This window comes from Periplaneta americana, chromosome 1 (assembly GCF_040183065.1).
Source record: "Periplaneta americana isolate PAMFEO1 chromosome 1, P.americana_PAMFEO1_priV1, whole genome shotgun sequence".
Classification (NCBI taxonomy): domain Eukaryota; kingdom Metazoa; phylum Arthropoda; class Insecta; order Blattodea; family Blattidae; genus Periplaneta; species Periplaneta americana.
Window position 1 is genome coordinate 164,480,218 of NC_091117.1, and position 17,667 is coordinate 164,497,884.

Consider the following 17,667-nt stretch of genomic DNA (forward strand, 5'->3'; position numbering starts at 1 on the left):
AATAAATTTAAATGCAATGTTTTAAGAGATTTTATTTTAAAAAGTAAACCTACAGGAAGAAGATACTGTATTTGCGTCTCTTTTTCAAAATCCCTTTACAATTTATCTCCAAAGTGAGCTGAGTTGAAAGCGCTCTATAATTAGCCATAAAAACAGTTGATAGAATCCACACTGTTAATATATCCATAATACAATAAATGGATTCTTTTTATCTTTTTTTTTTATATTTTCTTGTTTAAATTGTATATCTGGGACAAGCATGACATGCTCATACTGTCTTCTGTAAATTATCGGTACCGGTAGGTCTACTTCCTAATGAGAAAGTGATGCTAGGAAAACAGCCAAATACTGATAAATATAATTCGCATTCATATATATTTCATGTAAAGTTAGGTTTTTCTTTTTCAGGTGAAAGCTCTTCATTTGGCTCATGAGAGAGACTTTGGCAGTGCTGAATCTGAGATACAGGCAGCCGAAATAAAGGGTATGCAAGAAGTAAAGTGGAGCAATAAAAATTTGGCTGCCATGGAAGCGTGGCTTGACAGAAACTTACAGCAATGAAACTTCATTTCTTGTGTCATGAATGAAATGTTTGTAAATCACATTCTGACAGTACTAAAATATTAATAATAAAAATAGTTTGCTTGACAGTATGAGTGAAGAGGAAAAAGATAATGAACTTTGATTAAGAATTAAAATAACTGGAAAGGAATTTCCCTTCCAGGAAAAATTAATTTCCTCTACAATGCTTTTCACGTGACTTTGTTCATACGTTTCACCTTCTTCGTGGCTACAGTATTTTATCTCAGCACATGTAATATTTAATTTACCATAACAGTGATTGAGTCTTAACATTACAACTAGGCAACGTTGCTTCTGGCTCGTGTTAGTTTGGACTGCTAAAAAGTCGTGATCCCTAAGAATTAAGTCGCATGAAAACGAGTATAGCATACAATCAGGTCTCCCCCCACCCAACTTTTCAAAGTTTTCGTCTTACAAAGCCTGTACTTAACAATCCATTATAATGCATTACCTTACTTCAAGACAGCCTGTGAATTTTGACTTCATGTTGATTTTAAACAAGTTTCAGCTCGTTCAACATATTTTATGTGCATGTGTATGTTTAGTAAGATCTTATATTTGACAAACTGCTACTATTGGTTAAAATGTGTTAAGAGTTGTTTGTTCTTATGATTAATAAAAACAAGAGGCACTTTCGCCATATAAAGAAAAACACATTTTTCTACAAACTTTCCGCACCCAGCTTTCCTTTCTGCAACAGCTTTATGAACGAGATTCAAGATTTTAAGTATTATTCTCAAATGAGATGCCTGGTAATGGTAACAAGCCTTCCTGGATCATTATAGAGCGAAAATACGCTTTTATTAGATCCAATTTACTGAAACTTTTCTCTCTTTTCCATTTGCCATTAAGATAGAAATAGTCAACAAAATCCTAAGGTACTTATATCCAAATGCTGAGAAAAAATGCACCATGTTGTCTTTTAAAATATAATACAAAGTTTGATGGAAGGTTTCTGTGTGACTGTCTACCACTATTGCTTGTCAGTGAATCAGTCCATCATACAACTGCCTTTCTACATCCTTTCTATCTGAGTTAACATACAGAAGAATTTCTTAAATCTTAATACATAGATTTTGAAGTTTGGAGATCTGATAATTTCTGCATGTTTGATTTGAGTTTTATTAGCCGTAGGAATTACAGTTATATTACCGGTTGTTCTGTATGGTTGTGAAACTTGGACTCTCACTTTGAGAGAGGAACAGAGATTAAGGGTGTTTGAGAATAACATTCTTAGGAAAATATTTGGGGCTAAGAGGGATGAAGTTATAGGAGAATGGAGAAAGTTACACAATGCAGAACTGCATGCATTGTATACTTCACCTGACATAATTAGAAACCTTAAATCTAGACGTTTGAGATGGCAGGGCATGTAGCACGTATGGGCGAATCCAGAAATGCATATAGAGTGTTAGTTGGAAAACCGGAGGGGAAAAATACCTTTGGGGAGGCCGAGACGTAGATGGGAGGATAATATTAAAATGGATTTGAGGGAGGTGGGATATGATGATAGAGACTGGATTAATCTTGCACAGGATAGGGACCAATGGCGGGCTTATGTGAGGGCGGCAATGAACTTTCAGGTTCCTTAAAAGCCATTTGTAAGTAAGTTGTAAGTAAGGAATTACAAGTGTTCATGGCATCATCAGTACACAAGAAAAATTACATAGTTTGATATACATTACCAGGGAACGGATTTATATGGACTAAAAATATATGAAATATGTAAATATATATGTAGTTATTTTTACCAAAATATGGAATTAAATATGGATTTTTACCAAAATATGGAATTAAATATGGACTTAAAATTATAAAAAAATGACTATGTATGTTAAATATTGGTACATTTTAATCAAACTAAACAAAAAATATAATGGACGTACCTTATCTTCCAATGTAGTTTCAACAAAACACAATTTTTATTGTCTGTTACCATAACAATAGGTTACAAACATTTCTTTCAAGTGCTGAAAAGTGAATCTTCTTCTATTGTCTCTGAGGATAGATTTATACTGACTAAAAGAGCGTTCGACGTCACAAGAAGTAACTGGTACATAATTCAATTTCACAATGTCTGCTGGGGATAAGTCCAAGTTAATCTTCACTGTTGATTCACCACTCATCACAGCAACAACCTTTTGTAGTTCTTCATATCCAGGGTTTTTTGAAAGTACAGTGTCCACCTTAGCTCTTACTGCATCTGCAACTTTACCTCTACCACGATTCAGTTGTTCCACAGTACTATTTATAATTTCAAAACTTTCAGATAGTGAAAGGTGCCTATTTTGGAGACTTTTGAGCGTTTTTATGATGCATGAAAATGTATGCTGAATGTGAGCTAAGTCATTCTTCACACTTATGTCACAGGTAACTGTTTTCGCAGTATCAATTGAGACTGCATCTTCAGAGTCCAATGCAAGGAGAACATTGTTAATAGAGTCTATATGTTCGGCATAATATTCAACTGCTTCTAGCCATGTACCCCATCTAGTTAAAATTGGCTTTGGTGGCAATGGAATTTCAGGGTACATTTCTTTCAACACGTTAACTCTACTGGGAGCTTTGAGAAATACTTTTTTCACTGATGAAATCAACAAATCTACTTTAGGGAAATTGTCTCTGACCACTTCTGCCACACGATGAAATGCATGCGCCACACAAGTAAAATGAGTCAATTTAGGATATACAACAGATAATGCTTGTCCAGCTTTGACCATATAAGGGGCAGCATCGCTAATAAAGAATAACACATTATCGTACATAATACCCTTTGGCCACAGGATACCCATAGCTTCGTTGAACAGTTTAACTATAGTTTTGTTATTGCACTTTTCTAGAACATCACAATGTAAAAGAATTCGTTCAGAATATTGTTCACTTAACAAACCGATAACTACATTACCAACAAGTCTACCTTCTTTGTCGGGAGTCTCATCAATGGAAACCCAAATTGAACTATCTTTAATTTCATCTCTTATCTTCTGTATTGTCTCATCGTAGATGGATGGAGCATACGTCTTCCTAAGTGTTGACTCATCCGGGATTGTATGTTGAGTATATTTTTCAAGGAATTCCCTGAAGACCTTATTCTTTAGTTTGTAGAGAGGAATATCAGCAGAGATGAGAGAACGGCACAGGTCGATGTTAAACTCAGATCTTACATTCGATGTTGTTGGTTGTGTTAAAAACAATTGTCTCTGCTTGGAATTTAGTTGTTTGTTGGCCTGATGTTTACTAGTTGTAATGTGTTGTTGCACCAGGAACTTTTGTGTAGATGATACTGCACACTGACACAAATTACAAAATAATATTTTATTGTCAGTTGATAAACCATCTTCTTTAAATTCTGAAATGTAACTTGTTAGTTTTGATTTTAAATTGACTGAATGACGTACTTTTGGCATATTTACCGTCTTTATAGTATGATTTACAAAACTGAACCTATGTGTACTCTGACTGGCATTTAACTGTTGAGCTGCACAACTGAAGTCTGTTAAAAATTTTAAATTAAATTAATACAGTTTTGTAACTTACTTTCCCATTGTTGATAGGACTGCTAATTTTCAAATAACTCTGATGTTAAAGGGATTACTGAACATGTGTTTAAATCTCTATTGTTGAAATGTATTTTTAAAAGTTAATGGAATTTTGTTTTGTTTTATTGTTAAACCTAATATAATATGGACTGTTTTATATGAAATATGGAAAATATATGGAAATTAACGAAAATATGTACTAAACTCTAAAATATGGAAAAATATGGAAAATAAAAGTAGGATTTTTCAACCCTACACATTGTGAAACATAAAGATAATGCAAAATATAAATTATATTAGCTTTATAAGTAAATATGTATTTACATATAAATCCTTTCCCTGTACATTACAATGCAAACTTAATTCTAAGTAACATGCAAAACTACAATTCATTTAATTATACTATACATTGAAAGTGAAGCACACTATAAAGGATGGATTACCCAAAGTACTGTAGGCCTATTACTACAATACAAACTTGATATTAGGTAACATACTAACTTCGGCTACGAAGCCCATCTGAGAGCATTCAGCTTGACTACTTCTAATCTCCAGGTGTGTGTGGCACTGTCCCATCCAGACTATTCGTTTCCCCTCCCCATTCTTCACCTCCACACTGGCAACCTGAGACATAAAACGAGTAAAGGCAGTATCAAGGAGAGAACGGTAATTAAGTTACTAAAACTTTAAATTTAGATATTCATTTGTGCAAAATGGTATATGTCGGTAAAATGTTTTTCACATTTTTTTTAATTATTTTATGTTAAACTCTTTGGTATGATGTGGAGGTTTATTGTTTAAATTGCTGCTGCAATGATATATACTTTCAAGACTTCTGGTAAGTGTATGTTTCGGAATGTTCTGGTCTCATACTCATGATAGGTTGAATCTGTTTTAAAAGAATCTGTATTTTCATGAATCCTTTCCTACGTTTTCCATATTAACCATATGTACTAAATGAGTTGCTTTTACTATATTCCAATGTATTTTACTTTCTTTTTTTCTATTATGATATTATTTTCATGTTGTTTAGTGTCGATTTTATTAAGCTATTATTTTTTTTTAAATATGTTAGGCAAAATCATTAATGGTGCAACATAATGCAGCAGAGGAGGCACCCCCCCCCCCTCTCACGGGGATGATACGTGAGTGGAGCTAGATCATAAGCTCTAAGATGACAGCCTCATCATTGATCTTACCCTGCGAGAGGTTGGTAGCTTCTCCAGGGGACATTTAAATTACTCGAATCCTCCAAATTAATTCTCGCCGGACAGACATTAGGAAGACCAGTAAAACATTGGCGAGATCAATTTTAATGGAGGCGGAACAGGCCGAAAGGCCTAAACCTTGAAAAAGAAGAAGAAGATAGTATTCTGCTCTTTAACTTTTTGTTAAATTTTAACTGCTTGTAAACTTTGTGACCTGGTTGAGTGTAAGAGAAGGCCCTATGGCCTTAACTCTGCCAGTATAAATAAAGAATTATTATTATTATTATTATTATTATTATTATTATTATTATTATTATTATTATTATTATGGACAGGCATTTACTGGGTCGTGAACCGGAAGTGCTTCGAAACATGCCAAGAGATGGGATTGTTATTTACAATGCCTGTCTCTTTGTATCTCTCTCGTTCTGTACCGTACAAGTCAAAAAAAATTGAAGGGTTCAGAAGCAAAGAGGTATAAGAGCACTTTCTCTCTTTCTTGTATGGAGGAGGGACCCGAAGGCTTGCACTGCAGCCTGAGGCTTATTGTGCTTACCACTCCTATTCTGTGAATGATTGGGTAGCCAAACAGCCATACAAGTACAGCATGCTTCACCAAGAACTTTATCCGGACTATGGTATGGATGATGATGATGATATGTGAATCAGGGGCGGACGCAGGATCTTTTTTCGGGGAGGGATTTGAGGAGATAGTAAAAATGGAGTAATGAGAAGTAAGTTTATATATTCACAATTTGTTTCCGAGTCACAAACATTTACAAGTTGACCTGAGTAGCGTAGCCGATATAGCCTTCTGTGCTCGAAGTTGCGGGTTCTACCCCAACCCATCTCGATGGCATTTAAGTGTGTTTAAATGCGACAGGCCTCATATCAGTCGATTTACTGGCATGTAAAACAAGTCCTGAGGGAAAAAATTCCGGTACACCGGCGACGCTGATATAACCTCGACAATTGCGAGCGTTGTTAAATAAACCATAATTTTTTAATTTTAACATTTACAATGACTACAATACAAAAACAATGACAAAATGACATTTACAGAAAAAGGCGACGAGGCTTCTTAGACATTTCATCCAGTACTTCATGAGCTTTTACTTCTGCATTTTTAAGTATATACATCAAGGCCAGTCCATTTAATCTGTCTGCTCCCATCGTGCTCCTCAAGTAAGTCTTCAAATACTGCAAAGTTGAGAACGACCGTTCTGGTGTTGCTTTAGTTACAGGCAACGTGCAGAAAAGTTTCAGCGCCTTGCGAGTGCAGGGAAAAATAATTTCATTGCACCTGTTCAAAGATGATATAAAATCAATAGGTATTAGGTGAAGATTTTTCTAATCAAGGAAATTTCTTCTCCACATCTTCAATTCATTGAAGAAAGACTCTGGTGATACATCAACATCATTGGGCCACTGATTTACTACAGCCTCAATAGCAGTTTCTAAATCTTCATCTGATGCTCGCACTATGTTTTCAGGCAGCAAAATTTGTATGGACTTTAGGATTTCTTTATGATTTAAAAACCTGTCCTTGAGCTGACTAATGAAATAGTCTAAGAAGAGAAGGAAAATTAAAAGCCTAAAATACTCTTCATGACTCTCTGTCTTGAAGTAAGAACGCTGTGTTTGTCTTCCTGCAGTTTTTGGAATTTAACATTTTAGCAAAGAGAATTTACGTGGAAAACTCTCTAATTCCAATGTACATTCACGAATTAAAATTAATATTATTTTTGTTTCTTGATTCATATTTTTCTCAAAATTTCGGGAGGGGATATATCCCCTTAATCCCCCTCCCTTGCATCCGCCCCTGATGTGAATTAATTATGGCGAAATGAGTTCGAGGTCCAACGTTGAAAGTTACCCAGCAATTCTGCTTTAGTTTGTTTTGAGAAAATATAATTGAAAATGTTTAAGCTTTCGTAAATTTTGTCAAATTTTAATTTTAATGTGTGATCTGGTTAAGCTTTAGCTTACCCTGGATGCACATCACTACATTTTTTTTAGAAATGACGCTTGTACCCCTTTGCACCTGACCCCCTCAATTCGAGTTGGATTATCTTTTATTTTATTTGGTTATTTAACGACGCTATATCAACTATTAGGTTGTTTAACACCGATGAGATTGGTGATAGCGAGATGAGGCCGAGGATTCGCCATAGATTACCTTGCATTCACATTACTGTTGGGGAAAACCTCCGGAAAAACCCAAGCGAGGATCGAACCCACGCCAGAATGCAACTTCAGACCGGCAGGCAAGCGCCTTAACTGACTGAGCCATGCCGGTGGCTGAGTTGGATTATCGTCATGGCACTTGCAAAGTCAACGAAACAACAATAATAATAATAATAATAATAATAATAATAATAATAATAATAATAATTAAGGATAAATCGCAATATAGCGAACGCCAGTAGGGGAAGTTATCCCCACCCATATGAAATGTGCATTCGACACTGCACTCGCCTATCACGTAGAGAGTCTGGTGAGCTAGTAGGGGAAAAGTGGAAGGGGTCGTGGGCGGAGCTTCTACGTTCGCTATATTGCGATTGGCCCATAATTAAACACAAATTTCAATGATAAATGGGAAGAACAGCTGTTTTTATATGTGTCCAAAGGAGAAAATGTCCTTTGCCTTTTGTGCTCAAAAATATTAGTGAGTGTACACAAAGGCATTACATGACCAAACACGAAGATCACAGGAACATTACGAGTATTATTATTATTATTATTATTATTATTATTATTATTATTATTATTATTATTATTATTATTAGCAACAATAATAAGTATGGCCATTCAGTGTTTCATATATTCTATATATATATATATATATATATATATATATATATATATATAGACACACACACACACACACACACCCATTGAGTGTTCTTTCTCTTTATTATAATGAATATTTGTAGGGGATGTAATGAAGATAAATTTCAAGAGAAGAATTCTGTGGTTCCAAGACAAAAGATGGTATCTTTATTGTGGCAAAAAGTGGCGTGTATACCTCGATTATCTTTCTCTTTAACCTATTGTTAGTTCACTGCTGTTAAATGATTGTTAGCACGTCTGACCATGAAACAAACGAGCCTGGGTTCAAATCCTGGTTGGGACAAGTTACCTGGTTGGGGTTTTCTCTCAAGCAATTGAAGCAGAATTGCTGGGTAACTTTCTGCGTTGGACTTAGAATTCATTTCGGCATCATTAATTCGCATATCATCATCCATGCATTAACCTGAGAAGTTCATGGTGCAGGGTACTGTACTTGTACAAGAGCGTGGCTGTTCGGCTACCCAATCATTCACTAAATAGGAGTGATACGCCTCTGGCTGCAGTGCAAGCCTTCGGGTTCCTCCTCTGTACAAGAGAGAAAAAGCATACTTATGAAACATGATTACTATGATTTTGTAAACTTTAAATCAGAGGTCATCAGCATAGTGCACCCTCAGACTAGCATTTCTTACCCGCAGGTAAGACATAGTATTATCGTGCATCCATGGCTGCTGGTAGGTATGCTTCCTCCCTCTCCCTTTTGCTATATTTCGCACATAGTTGATCTGCAAACAGAAAATTAATCCTATGCTAATCAGTAATAATACTTAGTTAACATTGGGAATATTTGTCTTGACCAATAATAATCTACTTCCATGATCACTGATGGTGTAGACTATACACTGTCAAGTATTCCAGTTACATTGATGTGGAGGTAAACCAAGAAGGGTTGCTACCTTGATGCAATAAGCTCTTCCCACCCAAATACCTCCTTTCCAAATTAAAAATGTTAAAAATGCCATCGGATAACAGCTATAACACCTGTAAGATAATTAATTTATTAATTGTTTTCTCCCCAAGGGCAGGTCTTTCATTGCAAACCCCATTCTCCAATCTTTTTTATTTATAAGATAATGAGTATAATAATGAGTTGGTGAAATGAACATGTATTAATATAGCTCTGTTTTACACAATCTAAATGTTTATTGTATGTAATTTAACTCAATAGAACAGATTAATATTATAAATAAAATTTAAACATGTGTTCATATCATTTAAAAATTGTGTTATGGTTCTATATCCATAATCATTGTTTAGGTGCATGAGCAAGGTGGGGTTACCAGGTTTTTTAACCCCCTCCCCCATCCCCCACCTTGAACTTTTTGAAAAAATGACATATTTAGATTTGAGTACATTTTTATCCATAATTGCTCCCCTTCTCTAATTTTTCACTGTCAGAGTAACAAAATCTACATCGACATAGTCCTCCTATCTCTCCTTCAATATAATCTCTGTGCTTGGTGTTGTGGCACGTTTGAAAGATGTACTGCCTAGTACAGATCTTCTAATAAAATGGAGCTGACACAATATGAAATTTAACTTCTTGTGAAGCATATTGGAAAGGTTACTTTGACAGTTCTGCAGTGCAGATGTTGTCAAATATTGTGTATTGTCGATTTTAAACTCATTTTAAGAGCGATATTTACCCATTCGTTGATTGAGTTCTGACTTTATTGTGAAACATTTGTTTAAGTAACATTTTATGCACTTGACAGTTTCATATTTTTTATATAAACTTCACATTCTCATTCCGGGTTCTTTGATATGTTTAAGTTGCCGCATAGCTCAATTTTATCATTTTTTTAATCAAAAAGTCGCATAATGATTCTCGTGAGGTTAGGGAAAATTTCACATTGCCAAATATTTCTTCGCAGCCACTGCATGGCAATATTGTCGCAAACATTCTTCCTGGAACTAGTTTCACATCACTCTGTGAAAATTCAGCTGATAATAATAATAATAATAATAATACACAAAATTTTAAATACTAATAATGTAAATTGTAAACAAGTTTAATAATGACCCCCCCCCCCTTGACAAGATTCTGCGTACACCATTGTAATTGTTAATATGAAAACTGGAATGTATATGTTTCCCCCACACACACACACTCTGTACTTCAATGTTCTCAACATTTTCGATGATGTTGTTTAGTCAACTGTCCGAAGACAGGTCTGAACCTTACAAGTGTTACCAACAAGGCACCATTTATGGGGAAACTAGGCCAGGGGATATGGAGTAGGGTGGCCAGTTCCTTTCCCCCTCTAATGCATACATCGCCGACTAGCTACATTAATATTACACTAGTCAAACTTCAGGTGCATACAAACAATTGTTCTTTCTCTGACACATATCGTCAAGTGAAATGTACTGTCTGATAATATACCGGTACTCGTACGTACATGCCAGCCAGAACCCAAATCAGACGATATAAGGCCGCCCCCCTTTTTTCTCACATTACTTTGTTGCGATCCGCTAGCCTAAGGTACAGAGTATAATTTATAGAACATAATAATGTGAAATTTTGTAACAATTTAAAGAGAAAACAATTATTTTTTTATTTAATTCAATATAGTCGTTTGTTTAAATTCTCATAGATGTTTTGTTCGCGGCCCCCTATTAACTGCTCTGAGGGCCCCTAGAAGGCCGAGGCCCTCCAGTTGAAAATCACTGCTATATGTTACATTGAGAGTACAACTTATAGGTAGCTGTGGCATAAAAGATAAAAGAAAATGACATACTTACCAATTCTTATCTTTTACGATATTGGTATGGAATGTCTCAACTTCTCATTTTGTTTCGAAGTAGGCCTATTAATAGATCGGAAAAAGTTGTGTAAGTCCCATCTCTTGCTGTTCTTTATTCAAATTGCTCGGATACCGTAATATAGTTTGATACGTAAAGTAGGAAATAACAAGGAAGGCCAATATGAAGCCTTATTTGTATCTGAAGTAATCTGCTTAAAGTCAGTGGTTGAAGGCTATACTTCACGTGTCACACGAGGCGTGATTATTTGTCTCTACTCTCTCCCTCTTTCTCACACAGTTGTTTTTAAAAGAAGTTTTTAATTATACCTTTCGTCATGAAATTGAAAATCTATTTCATATAATTATAGCAACATAACTTGTACATCACAACCAAAAACAACTCGAGTGCATATGCATTATCGTACTAGGTATCATATATGTATGTATATAGAAGCCCAGGTCCAAATCCTATCGATTCCATGTGAACTTTTCTATTTGGGGACAGCGACTGTGTTGGGGGAAAAATTACTGTATTAGCGTAATATCATTTTCCTTGCTGCCATTTCTCAGTTATGTATCGAATTATAAGAAAAATGGGGCAAGTTTTAGCCATATAGGGTTACGCTTAAACGTTTTACGATATATATATATATATATATATATATATATATATATATATATATATATATATATATCCCCCTAATCTTTCTCATCGCCATTATTCGCAAATCTATCATATACCTGCCTTTACCAGAAGACTTAATCACCTTTATTACGGTAATATGTTTATTTTCATACAATTCCTCGATTTTTATTAGAGTCAATACTAATAGGAACCATTGGCTCAATCTCCTAAATTGAGACCACTTATTCTGCAATTACCGAGGTTATATCAGTGTTGCCCGTGTGCCGGAATTTTGTCCTGCAGAAGTTCTTTTACATGCCAGTAAATCTACTGACATGACCCTATCGCATTTAAGCACTTAAATGCCATCGACCTGGACCGGGATCGAACTCGCAACCTCGAGCACAGAAGGCCAGCGCTATACCGACTTTTCTAAGGCATTAAGACAAATGTTAGGATGAGCCCTGAAAGAAATGGGCCACGGACTTATCACCCACCAGTAGGCTATACGTTTCATATTTCCAAATTCTGTGATTTGCTTATCTTCAACTGGCGATGGAACCTTGGTAGTAGCAGTATTTCTTAAATCTCTGATTGGCATCAGGGACTTGGCTATGGTAATGCTGCATTTCTCCCTCGGCTCTACGCTTATGTCAGAGCTGTTGTGGAACGCGGCGGTAGTAGTTGTTCATGCTATTATGGTTATGCATGCGCAGCTGACTTAATTGCCCGGCCGTTTAACGTTCTTCTATTTGACGGCCCTTTCGGCTTTTTCCTCTGCAGAATTTATTTGTCCCTTAAGTGGGGCAGTGTCAACGAAGTGAGACAAGTAGCCTTAGGCTAGAACTGCTAGAAGCTCATATAAAGAATGTCCCAAGAGCCCTTCCAAGGACGTGATGTCGTGTAGGTACTTTAATGTACACTTCCTCCTTTCTCTCTCATTGGTTGATTCATTCATTCCATACGATAATAATAGAAATATTGGATAGTACCTGTAAGTATATACATGAATATTAAATAAAATATACTACAGCACAGTGTTAAAGAAAGAACTATTGTATTTTATTTCCATACCGGTATACTTCACTTCGAGTATAGACGTTTCACGCAATCATTGGGATTTCCTTAAATCCCCTGTCACTTTTTGTCACTCATCATTATAATGAGCCACCAGACGAAGGAAATGGTATAAATTACTGTTCTGCGATATGCTTGTGTACTGATTACACACGCAATTCTCCAACGTGGAAATACTTTATTGGGGTCAATCCATTCTAATTTCATTACCGGTAGTTAAAGGGATAAGATAAAGAAAATATTAGCAATTTAATCTTTGCCTGCACATTCTTAATGTTAAAAGAACAAGCTAGCGGGGAAATGACTGGCGGAAAATACACTTAATTAAGATTGTTAATTGAGAAAAATAAATACCAAAATAGTAGGCCTAGGCCTAAATATTTAATAATGTCAAATTCATTGACAGAAATTGTAATAAAAGTATGTTTAGTTCACATATCAAAACAGTAATGTAGAAGTATTTCGAACACAAGAATTGGTACGGTATACTAAAGTCTCAAATAAATCGAAAATAATTTAATAGAATTAATTTTGTTTTCTTCGAATTCCTCATTAGTTGTGGAATTATTGAAGTTTTGTACAATTCATTACTTTTTTTACTGTTTAATTTTAATTGTTAAGATAAGATAATTTAACACTAGATGTTTATCAACATTCTTTTCTTTGTAAAAATTGCACGTTAATTATAATATAGTTGCCCTTATTTGCTGCAGTTACGTATAGTATGTAACGTGTGATTTTATTTTTGAAATGTGTAGCGGAAAGAAAAGTAATCCCAAATTAGTATGTCATAACGTGCAGGTAGATTCTGTAACATTCCGTTGTACATTTATCACAGGAAGTCATATTTCACTTCTTGTATAAAAATGCCTAGGGTACCTATTGTAATTAATGATGTAGTATATTTTTCAGGATAGTTTAAGAAATTATGCATAATAAGATGGATTATTTATGTGTATGTATTCATACGCATACGCAAAATTTGGGTGCTATCTCCTATCTGTTTTAAAACCATGGCATGATGGGAATTTCATATTATCAGACGCCATCTTAGTTAGGCGGTAGTTGTACAATATTAAGAATTTCGTGCCAAGTAGTGGGTTGAAGTTCGGTTTCATACTTAATGGATATTATTTTACGTGAGTTGAGTTACATACATTGCTGTCATATGGTTTTTATGGTACATAATTTGTAAATAATATCGTAACCTAAACACGGGCTGCTCCAAGCTGTGTCTTCCCCCCTGGCACTTCACCATTTATTCTGTATTTTAATCTTATTAATAAACACGTGCACACAAGAGTTATTGGCTTCCTGAATTGAATTATTGTAATGGGATTACACCGAGTGATGTGACCACCGCCAGGAATATAAGTTGACGTACTTGGGGTGAAAATTGCATATCAGCAAAGGGTTGTATAGCAGACGTATTGCGTCGTCTGTACCACACCCAAAGTGAGGGCGAGGGAGGCAGGCAGGCGAAGTGGAGCCTACACGGAGGCGAAAAAGTGTGTGCGTGAATGTGTGTGTGTGTATTACCGAAGGCAAAGCGAGTGCAAATTAATGTTTATTCCTTTATAGGAGTGATACGTGCGTGAGGAGCCGAGAGGGTTTTGAATCCCCTTCAAAACGGCACGGAAAACGGCTCGATACAGATAATATTGGCTGAGCAACCCTCCGAAGTAAAACATGGCGTGCTGCCTGTCGGAAGAGGCGAAAGAGCAAAAAAGAATAAATCAAGAAATTGAAAGGCAACTTCGGAGGGATAAACGTGATGCTAGGCGTGAACTTAAACTACTTTTATTGGGTGAGTGTTAAGAACAGTGTTGAAGTAATTTGTGTTTACAATACAGAGTGACAGGTACATCTTTGGTATTTGGGTTAAGCCTACAATCATAGGGTCAAGTCCATGTCTTCGTGTATTGCTTTACAGCTGAATTATTATTTTGCTTAATATGTATAATAATTCAGGGAATATTTATAATAATTCACTATAAATGTGGACTCAGTTATGGATAATGTTCATCATGGTTGACAGGCTATTTGGCAGGTTGTTGTTCTTTCATTGATGTAGAATCAGCTCAATTGTTTCAGTAAGGTGTTCTGCTTGTTTATAAAATTTGTGTTATTTTAAACCATAATTATAGCCTATATCCTAGTCTTTATGACATATAACGTCTTACCACAGTGTCCCTATTCATTTTGTGTTACGAATATAAGTTTAGGTACCTGTAAATCTCAGTTTTATGTTTTGAGTTTCGGGTTTGGAATAAAATACCGGTAATGCACCGAAATAAGTTACTAGAATGCTAATGCATTAATTAGTGCTTCATTTCACAGTGGCACACATTTTACATTGTGACAGATGGAAGGGGATGGAATTGTCGTAGAGTCCAGAGATATAAAAGAAATGTGACATTGGAAATGTATGGGCCTAATCTAGATGCATCTACATGTCATGTTTTCCATGTTAAGACTGATTTAAATTCACATAGAATTGTTAGCTTCGGTACTTACATTTTAATTACTGTACTGTATTTTAATTGTTTAATACTGTTAGAAGCTTACCGTTAGCTCTTTATCCATTTCACTTCATAGTCATTTGTCACATTATTTCCATTATTGTATATATTTAACTTTGTGTCCAGCAAATATTTTCGTGAAAGCGGAAATATACCAAGGCCTACCAGTATTATAGGATATTAGGGACCTATGTAACAAATATTACAACTACAGCCTAAATTTGAATATAATGCAAGTAATAGGCCTATGTGTTAAGTGAACATTTTTGTTATTCTAGCATGCTCATTAATGACTGAATTGTGTTTGCATTAATTAAAACAAGAATAGAATTAGATTTTAAAATAATTTGTCTTCAACGTAACTTGTAAGTGAAGGTTACTTATGTTCCGGCCACTATAGGAACTTGCTAAAATACTTCGAAAATGCCTTGGATTTATAGTACCAGTATTGATTATTAGAAATTGATGTGATTACTGGGAGAGCTATATGTCCACCCAACCTGCATACGTACCTTATATACGAAAATCGTTGTGCGTTAATTAAGAATACGGCCATATTTCCATGTGACAGTGGGTTTCAGTGTCGCCAACATAGTAATAATACACACCTAATCTAACCTAACCTAACCTCTCACATAATACTACACATCTACTTAATTAAACCTAACCTAACCTGTCACATAATACACACCTAATCTAACCTAATCTGTCATATAATACTACACACTTATAGTAACATTCCTCACGTTTAATATCATTTCGTTTGCATGTATTACCAACCTTGTTACTCGTGTCATGGGCCATCTAGTGGAATGGGGATCGTAATGCCAGGAAGAAAATAAGGCGACTTTCATAATAATTACATTTAAATATGTTAATGTAATGATAATTCCATATATATAGTACAATAAAGATTGAAATGTGTTGTGGCTGTGATAAAAGTGTTGAAAATTGGTTTATAGCACCACATTGGCAATGATAGAAGTGTGCAATATTCCTTCAGTGGCCGGTAAATACTCTACCTTGTCCATGTAAACATTTACCATATAAGTAACACGAGAAATAATGACTATATATTAAGAGCTTCCATTACGTCATATGGCAAACATTCCAATATTATTTCGTGTCTTGAATTTCTGTCATAATTGATTGTGTGTTCGCTATTGTTGCACATTTAAATATTTAATGCTTTTTTTTTAAGCTTAGAAATTTGTAGAAAAAAAATGTTTATCTATTTTTTTTTTTGCAAATAGGCCTAGGCGTGGTTTGATTTCATTAAAAATCTTTACCTTTTCTAAATAGGTCTAATGAAATTAGGCTATGCTTCGAATTTATCGTTCACCCCCAGCAAACCTCTTATTTGCTAATAGGTATCACATCAAATGTAACATGAATATGATACATGGGAAATAATTTATCGTCGTAAGAAACTAATATCCGCAAAACATTTTAGCATATATTCGAATGAATAGACCTACCGAAATTCTTCATTAGAATTTTGATACTATTTTACACGTGAAGGTATTTTACTTTTATTTTCTTATCTCCTTAATGGATTACCGTGAGAAAATACACTTTCAGTTAGTCCGTGCTTAACTTTCATCTTTGTGTATTTACTTAATGATTGCTTTTACTTGCCAGGTGCATTTGAAAAAAAATATTTGCACATCAACAACTGACATACTTTGACACTATGATTTTTAGGTGCTTGAGGTGCATTTCAGTGCCTAAACATCATGGGCTGTGTTCATAGACATTCTTAGCGCAGGTTTCCGGTGAATGATCAGCGAACTAATGTTTTTCGTATTTATAAACCAGTGTTAGTGATATGAATTGATATGAATCCTGTACAAGTAACCAGTCGATAGCCGGGGCTAGTTTAGCACGCTCGTAGTGCGGGCTAGCGAAATGTCTATGAATAGCACCCCATATGATCACATTTATTAATGTGACACAAGATAGGCCTACTTTTTGCATTTACTTTGCTCATGTAAGTTAGGTCACATCATTTGAATCTAGCATGTACCAAATAGGCTATTCCTACAATCGACTGCAGTAAATTATAACAAGTCCAAGATGTAATTAATTGGTGATTGGAAAAAGGAGTTGTAGATTTTTTTAGTAACCCTACTCTTTCGCTTTTCTTACTGCCATTTTTCACTATTCACAATTTATTCAAAAGTAGAGCAGGCCTATCCTTTGTATGAAGAGTGGAAGAGGGAGGAGGAAAGACATATTGTACAATATCATAACTTCAATCTTGAAATTGTCATCCGCTTGACAACTCTACCTATATGAATGTTGGCCTTCTTAAAAATCTTTTCATTCTTCCTTTATTTTCAGTATGCTATTTTGATCCACACCTCCTGTGTCTCACCTTTGATCTTTTTATTCACTGTTTGCCTTTAGTCTGAGGCTCTGACCATCTTAACTTCTGTTCTTTCCTATTTGCAAGCCCTTATCCAAGCCCTCTTCTTCAAGAATTTCAGCATTCTTACTCACATAATCCTTTCA

At 35.1% G+C, this 17,667-nt stretch overlaps 2 protein-coding genes and 1 long non-coding RNA gene across 14 annotated transcripts in view; 2 read left to right on the forward strand and 1 right to left on the reverse strand.

Moving 5' to 3' along the window:
* Positions 1–1,234, forward strand: part of LOC138703119 (aminopeptidase N-like) — a 37,778-nt gene extending 36,544 nt beyond the window's left edge. For all 6 annotated transcript variants that reach the window (XM_069830727.1, XM_069830746.1, XM_069830717.1 and 3 more), the window contains one exon: positions 409–1,234. In XM_069830727.1, coding sequence (XP_069686828.1) covers positions 409–561 — 153 coding nt within the window. In that variant the 3' untranslated portion in view covers positions 562–1,234. The remainder of the gene's footprint in view (positions 1–408) is intronic.
* Positions 1,235–4,469: 3,235 nt separating this feature from the next.
* LOC138703170 (uncharacterized) lies at positions 4,470–14,076 on the reverse strand. Its single transcript, XR_011332988.1, has 3 exons — positions 14,016–14,076; positions 8,815–8,907; positions 4,470–4,745 (listed from the first exon to the last, which is right to left on the reverse strand). It is a non-coding gene; the product is annotated as an uncharacterized lncRNA (long non-coding RNA).
* The window catches only part of LOC138703140 (guanine nucleotide-binding protein G(q) subunit alpha), a 94,560-nt gene continuing 90,529 nt past the window's right edge, over positions 13,637–17,667 (forward strand). For 4 of the 7 annotated variants that reach the window (XM_069830812.1, XM_069830777.1, XM_069830796.1 and 1 more), the window contains exons 1-2: positions 13,983–14,139; positions 14,213–14,438. In XM_069830812.1, coding sequence (XP_069686913.1) covers positions 14,321–14,438 — 118 coding nt within the window. In that variant the 5' untranslated portion in view covers positions 13,983–14,139; positions 14,213–14,320. Of the gene's footprint in view, positions 13,771–13,969; positions 14,140–14,212; positions 14,439–17,667 lie in introns of those variants that run through there. The other 3 variants (XM_069830787.1, XM_069830827.1, XM_069830819.1) reach the window with 3 other exon arrangements.